The sequence below is a fragment of the Lipotes vexillifer genome, unplaced genomic scaffold (genome assembly GCF_000442215.2).
Source record: "Lipotes vexillifer unplaced genomic scaffold, Lipotes_vexillifer_v1.1 scaffold253, whole genome shotgun sequence".
In the NCBI taxonomy this organism is placed as follows: domain Eukaryota; kingdom Metazoa; phylum Chordata; class Mammalia; order Artiodactyla; family Lipotidae; genus Lipotes; species Lipotes vexillifer.
The window spans coordinates 3,377,130-3,384,730 of record NW_006780322.1 but is presented as its reverse complement, the minus strand read 5'-3'; the positions used below and the strand labels follow the sequence as shown (position 1 = coordinate 3,384,730).

Below are 7,601 nucleotides of genomic sequence, written 5' to 3'. Positions count from 1 at the left end.
TTCAGCAGGTGGCACGCTCCTATGATAATCAAGCCCACTTTGAAGAGGTGAGAAACTCAGTGCTCTCCTAAACCCTTAGTTTCTGCATTGTCCGATCCGTCCATAAATAGTAGCTGCTTTTTTTTGCACCTGCATTTTCTGGATCCCTTTTAGTAGTTAACCACTTTTTATTATTTAACAACTATTCACATTAAAATTTCCCTTTTCAAATTTTAGTGTTGGCTTCTGTCTCCTTGACTGGACCTTAACTGATAAAAAGTGTTTACTTATTCAGGAAACTGAAAGATGAGTGTGGCGTGGAAGGGCTTATGGGAGACTGGAGAATGGCTTGCTGTGAAGTTGGGTAAGCACAGATTGCATTTGTAGAAGGCTCTGCAGGCCACCTTAAAGATGTTAGATTACTGCTAAATACAATTTGAAACAAAGACTTTCAAGCGGGGGAGTGTCATGATCAGATTTACATCTGTTAAAAGATTCCTTTGGTCTCTGATTCTGGAAGAAATGTTAGCAGCCTGGCTCTGGATCTTTCCACTTCTGGAAACCACAGGGAGCGACAAGGAAAACATATGACCAACTGACTCCCACAAACAGTTATCTTAAGTGAAACTAGGGATGCAAAGAAAACTTATACATTCCACATTGAGTGGAAGTGTAGTACTGGATGGGAGGCCAACTGAGTGCCATGGGGGAAGGACAGGGAGTGAGGAGGGGGCTGGTAGTGGCAGACCTCAGAAATCACTCGCAAATATTCACTCTGAGAGCCAAACCCTGAGTGGAGCCTGCTGTGGGGAGGACTGAACAAGCATATGAGTGTGGGAGAGGCAGGGAGGGAAGGTGTGTGAAGTGCCTAAGGGGTCCAGAGGTGATGTCAGAAAGCAAGTTAGGGGATCTCATTGAAGACATGAGTTAGGTCCCTTAATGTAGCAGATGAAGGAACCAAGGGAGCTCAGAGCTGGCACAGAACTTCTGGACAAGATCACATCCCAGAGAAGACCCATGGCTACACTTTTAAGGAGACAATTCATTGTAGCCACAGAGGGAGGTGAGAAACCTTGACAAGGTCTTTCCCCTTCATCCTCCTGCTGGTACTTGGTCTAGGAAAAACCAACTGTTTCAAATATGAACAAATAGGAATAAGCACAGCATTTGTACCAAGATACTGTAATTAAAAATAAGACAGCAAAACTTACCTAGAGTTTCCCTGGAGAAGACTCACAGGAAAAATGTTCCCACAAAGCAATTGAAAATAATATAGACATTCCAATATGAATTTTAAAAATCTAATGAAGTAAATGCAGCTAAGAAAAACAAGAATTCAGGGAAGAGACATCCCTGAAGTCAAACAAAAATTGGTGGAATTTAGAAAACAAAAAAATTTTTTTTCAGAAATGAAGATTACATTAAAAGGAACATAAGTGAGTCTGGATACCACAGGAAGCATATTAAGGAACGGAGATTAGAAATGGAAAAAGCCAACAAAAAGGTAAAAATAATTAAGAACAAATGATAGAAACCGATGTCAGGCAGAGGAAATCCAACACACAATTGGAATTGCCAAAGAAAACCAATGCAGTGGAATAGTATTGATACAAATATTTGTGAATATAATTCAGGAAAACATGAAATATTATCTTGATGCATGTACTTGGCTCAGGGAATGTTTCCTTTCTTATAGAATGCTTTCCCTGACAACTGTCTCTTTCCATTTGCTTTTCTTCCAGTATTTAGTCTTTTCACATGCTCCATAGTTCCATAAAACATCTCACAATACACAGGCTGGCGTCTCAGATAACCTTAAGTCTAGCCCTCTGACCATCAGTCTGGATTTGGCTGCCAGGTCGCTTAACAGCTGCAATCCTGGGACTTCCCGTTATCTCACTCGTGTTTGATCCTGTTTCTAGACGCTACATCATATTTTTTCTTTGACTTACTCTTATTTTGATGGAGTTTATCCAGTAACTGAGAATCAGTGAACAGGAAGAAAATCTTTTGAGAACTTGCATGTCTAAAAATGTCTTTATTCTATTGTCACCCAAGATGTAATTCATTCAAACTTTTGAAGACAGCACCCCATTGATCACTAGGTTCCAATGTTGCTGTTGGGTATTTTCCTCTATCCTTTTTCTACCTGGTAAATTTTTGAATATTCTCTTTATAGGTCTGGCATCCTAAAATTTCATAGCGGTATGGCTTCGTATGGGTTTTTTATATTTATTGTGCAAATTCAACATTAGCTTTTTTTTAATCTTGAAACTCAAAATTTCATCAGGGAAATTTTCCTTTATTTAATAAATTCTACTCAATCCTCTATTTTCTGTTTTCTTCCTGGAACTCCTATTGATTTAATATTAAACCTCCTGAATTGATCCATATTTATTTTTTCCCCTACACTTTTGATTTGTTATAGAACATCTCGTCTTTTAATATTCTCACTGAATTTATTCGTATTCTAATTTCTTGTTGTGACATTTTATTAGTATCCTGTTCTAATTTCTTGAGTACAGTATCTTATTTGAGGATATGATAGTTGTTGAAGTTTTCTGATTCTTGAGAGTTGCTTTTATTTAGCTCTACCTTTTACAATCAAGGTTTTTCTCAATTTCTGGTGATCTTTGGCTGTCTTTATTTAGAAGTGAAGCACTAAAAACCTGTTGGGAAGGTCTGTGTACGTGGGCAGGGCTTACTGATTGGTACACTCCACCGTAAGGGGACTCTTGGCCAGTCACTTTTTGGCGGGGACCCTCAAATGTCAGCATCTGTCTTTTTACTCAAGAGTTGCTTAGTTTTTCCACAGTAGGAGCCTCCAAATCTTGCCTGGTGTGTTTAAGTGTGGCTGTTGGTTTTCTAGAGCTGAACACAAATAAGGAGCTAGGGATCTCACTTATCTAGTATATAAAACTGCTTAATAACTATTTTCTACACAGCCTCTCACCCGAGCTTATTAACCCTGAGTCAGAAATCTACTTTTCCCTTTTTTAGGTGAATTACTATCAGAATAACTTCAGCCTTCAACTTTAGAGACCATAGTGTAAAGTCCTATTCAACTCAGAAACATTCACATACATTTTATCAAGGCTCGTAAATTAAAATTTGTTGTTTTGGAGGTATGTCCTTCAAGTTCTAAATAGTCAAATGCAGTGACTGGAAAAAACATAATAACCCCCTACAAAAAGATTTTGTTTTTAGAAATCATCACTCTTTCATTGAAAGGGTTTGTTCTTTATTTCCTACAAACACATTTTATTTTTCCAATTCAACTGTAACCTCAAGAGCACCCTGTAGCTCTTGGTAAACTTAACTCTCTTTGTGATGCAAACTAGTCCTTATCAACCGCCTTCTCAAAAGTAAGAGAACTCTAACACATACAAAAGGAAGCTGAGTAAGCACAGGAACAAAACAGAAGAATGAAACTAGAATGTGAATCTCATTTTCAACAGGGAGAGAATATTAACAAGGAAAATGAGATCCTGATTTCATAGTGAGTTAAATCTACAGCAATTCTTTGTGGTATCAAACAGTAACCCAATGCAAACCATGGTTTCTGAAATAAGATTAAAAAGAAATCTAACAAATACCTGAGTGAATATAACAATATGACTACACCAAAAAGAAAAAAAAATCTCTCACACACAATAATCACTGCAAGAAGATCCCAAAGGTTATAGAAAACATAAAGGAACTTTAATATCCAAACAGTCAGGGCAAAGAATACTGGATTAATGACCCATTAAGTGTGAACCACTTTAGGTTCTTTACAGTACCAGATGTATTTTAAAGTAAAATCTGAATGCATATTGCAGAGAATGAATCCATTTAAAAAACTTTAATTTCCTTACCTGATACTAATACCAGTATGATTTTTAGACTGTAAATTTTTTAAACGATTTAACACTGAGAGTAAGATTTAAAGCAAAGTTAGCAATGTTCCTGAATTGCAAATTTGTTCAGTAGTAATAAGCCTTTGAGTAATGCTACTTTCTTCTCAAAAAGTAGTCAATGTACATTTTAGAATTGTACAATAAGAAAATATTGGCTAATAAAAAGTGTTATTTCTTGAGATAGTCAAGAAGAAAGAAAAACTATACTTTTGCTTGGAATATTTATGCCCAAATAATTTACCCTGCAATCCACAGATGTATAGGACATAAAATACTTTTGAATAAGAGAAAAGTGAGGGTCCTAAAATAGGAACATAAACCAGAAGAATCTAAAAACAACATCCTGTTATTTTATGTTTTGAGTATTTAAGCTGCTTTTGGTTGCATGCCCTGATCTGTAGGTTAATTAAGAAGGAAATAAAATTTCCAAGTGTTTAAAAAATTTACTCATCTTCGATAAAGCAACTTTTAATGTATCAACACTTAGAAAATACACAGTGACTTGATGAAACATCAGTACAACTGCATAGAATTGAGCTCCAGAGAATTATACATTTATGAGCTGTCTTTCCTGGACTCTGGTTTACAGGAGTATTGGCTTAGAGACCAGCTTAGAGTCATCTGCTCCTACCTGGAGGATACAGACCAGGAAACTCTTAGGATTCCATGGGCCTTTTCTGTTCCTCAATAAAACACCAGGAGCTCTCTGGTCTTAAAAACAACCAAGCATCCAAATATGTATACTGGGGACCCTTCCCCTTTGTGAGTCAAAGAAGAGGAGAGTTTGTGACTTTTGCTGAAAACAAAACAAAACAAAATCTCCCACAATTCTTCTAAGAGACTGAAATATACTAGAAATTTCAAAACTAGAACAATGCCATCAAAGATTAAACCTCTTAATGCTCGGAGCCACCCCAAAATAATAAAATTGGGAACTCCAGGAAAACAGGTACCAAAAGAATCAAAGTAATGATTGCACTGAGGATTCTCCTCTTTGAAGGCTGTTTAAGGAGGTAGGATTTCACGGTTTTTTGTTTGTTTATCTTTTGGCCTCTGAACATTTAAAAAATGCTTTGCCTGGCTGGTCATTCAGGCTAATTTTGGAGTTCACAAGAAACCCCAAGCCTGACATAAGGATATTCTACAGTTTCACAGCTATCATTTGTACATATTAAAATCAAGTTGATTTACTCTTTTTGAGTAAATATAACTAGGATATGGCAAAGTAATATATTTCTTTACATACAACTTTGTGTCTCAAAGTTCTTGAAAAACAAGAGCAGATGACTTTGTATTCAAAGACTACCAAAGTGTGTATTTGATATTCACATGCAAACAAAACCTTATAAATCTCCTGTCAACTCTGCATGATGCCTTTAAGGAGGAAATGACATACAAAGTTTGCTAACTGTGCAAAATATTAAATTGCTAAAACATTTTACATAATGAAATGATAAATGTAAATGTAGAAGTGGACACATGAAATTAACATGGGTTCATAAGAACTTATCACATTTCAGAGATTTTCTTTAGTAACAAGTTTTTGTTTTTATATTTCCTGGTACACAGCAAAGTTTATCACAGAAGATAAAAACCCTTTTAAACAAATTCAACAGGGAATTCTTGAGGCACCTTCTCATATAAAACACAAGATGAATGCAATTATCAATCCATCTGAGAAAAGTTTTCAATCTAAAGATCATTTTTTTTCCATTTAAGTATATTTTATAGAACTTTAATAAGGCAAGACAAATTTGTGAAAAAAATGTAGATACAAAAATGATGTAAACTAATAACTTACATTTAAAAACCCCAAAGGGAAAACAGTGGAGATGGGACAGCTCAAACAATGCCTATTTCAAAAAAACCTAAAATAGAATTGTGCATAAGCTGAAGATTACAAAGAACTTCTAGACTGCACAGTTTTGGTTTTCCTTTTTTCTTTTTTTTACATCTTTATATTACATGTTTTAAATCATATCAGGAATGCAAACTAGAACTGCACACTACTTCAGTGGAAAAAAGTTCAACATTGTGCAATTTTCTGCCTCAATTTTAAAAAAGTGGCAGCAATCCCTGCATTTGTATTTGAAACAAGGATTTGAGAAACTTTATCAAAAAAGGTAATGAAGGCAAAAATTGGCAGACATCCAGCATATTGTTTCTTTTTAAAACAATGCGGATGGTTAAGTAATTTCATGATTAAAAAATGAATCTTTTAAATAAATACATTGTATCTGACATTTGCACTGACTGATTTGATAAATCTTTAAGTAAACAACGGCTTTACTACACTCCCTGTAGCCTTAAGCCACTGGCTTTAGATTCTGGAGTCCTTTTTCACTGGGTTTCATACCCTGCGACTCGATACCCTGCAGGCTGATTAGGCATCATGCTGCCATTCTGTCCTGGAGGCGGCTGCACCCCATAATTTGGTCCCATCCACGGTGCAGAAGACTGTGTCTGACTGGTGGAGAATGTGAAAGAAGCAGAGGGGAGGGGAAATCCACTGGTTAAAATAAAATGTAATGCCAAGAATAAATAATGCCAAGAATAAATAACACATACGTGGGAAATATCCTTTTTCTTAAGCCCAAATATAAGAATAATTGTTATGCCAGAGAAAGCAAAGGCAAAAGGTTTTTTCTTTTAAAAACAAGCATCCTTGTAGCTTTAATTTGTACAGCTTAATTCTGTTAGTTTAATTATAGCTAAGAAAATATCCTTTATCTATAAACATTTATTCCCTTGAACTCAGAAAAACTCATCTCTAATCTCAGAAAACTGTCCATCTGGGGTTTGACATATGTTGAACAAGCCACTACCTGAAGGAAACGTGATCATTTGGTATGATACGGACTTGCATATATATTACTCAAAGAAGAAATTAAGATAATTATTAGTATATGTAAACTCATAAATTTTCTCAACATTACAAGATTCTTTTTAATAAAAATGGCAAAGCGTTTTAATTTCCAGTTTGTTTTTCAGAGATTTAAGTAAAATTGTAATTCAGGATGTATAAAGAAGCTTTCATATAACAATGTATGAATAAACCCTCTTGCACAAAAAAAAAGCATAATGAATAAAGCAACTAGGATCAAAATAACTGTATCCAATAAGCCTAGCAACTATTAAGTTCTTATTTCCTTACTTAAATATTTGTTGATTCATTGCCAAGCATTACCAAAATTCTCATAATGCTGGTTATTAATCAAGACAACACATTTCTAGGCAAAATTTTAGATATACACTTAAAACTACAAAGTAAAAACCTAAGTCTTTCAAAGGCTATGCTTTAGAAAGAAGGCACATTACCTACTAATTACTTAAAATCTCTTCCCAAGTTCTTGACATTTTCAAAGGCTAATAATAAAGGAAAAGAACAAGTATGCTTACTTAAATCCCTGCTGGTTCCATGGCTGGCCATACATTCCATATGCAGGTACTTGCCAACCATTAGGCATATATTGGCCAATTTGTTGTGCATTCCCATACCACTGGCCCCACTGGCCATAAGCTTGTGGATATCCAATTTGATTCTGCTATTAAGTAAAATTGTAACAGATAATTTAATATTATTTAAAGTTATAGGGGCATATACAGTCCTAATATACCACAAATACATAGCCATAACACATAGGGCCGTCATTACAATTAAAACTAAAGGATAGGGCTTCCCTGGTGGCGCAGTGGTTGAGAATCCGCCTGCCAATGCAGGCT

General features: G+C 35.3%; 1 protein-coding gene across 3 annotated transcripts in view; it reads right to left on the bottom strand.

The window, feature by feature from the left end:
• Positions 1-3,167: 3,167 nt before the first annotated feature.
• Positions 3,168-7,601, bottom strand: part of TIA1 (TIA1 cytotoxic granule associated RNA binding protein) — a 29,509-nt gene continuing 25,075 nt past the window's right edge. Inside the window, exons 12-14 of one of the 3 annotated variants that reach the window (XM_007453407.1) lie at positions 7,278-7,423; positions 6,235-6,345; positions 5,200-5,746 (exon numbers count right to left, since the gene is read on the bottom strand). In XM_007453407.1, the coding sequence (XP_007453469.1) occupies positions 5,737-5,746; positions 6,235-6,345; positions 7,278-7,423 (267 nt within the window). In that variant the 3' untranslated portion in view covers positions 5,200-5,736. Of the gene's footprint in view, positions 6,346-7,277; positions 7,424-7,601 lie in introns of all 3 variants that reach the window. The other 2 variants (XM_007453406.1, XM_007453408.1) reach the window with 2 other exon arrangements.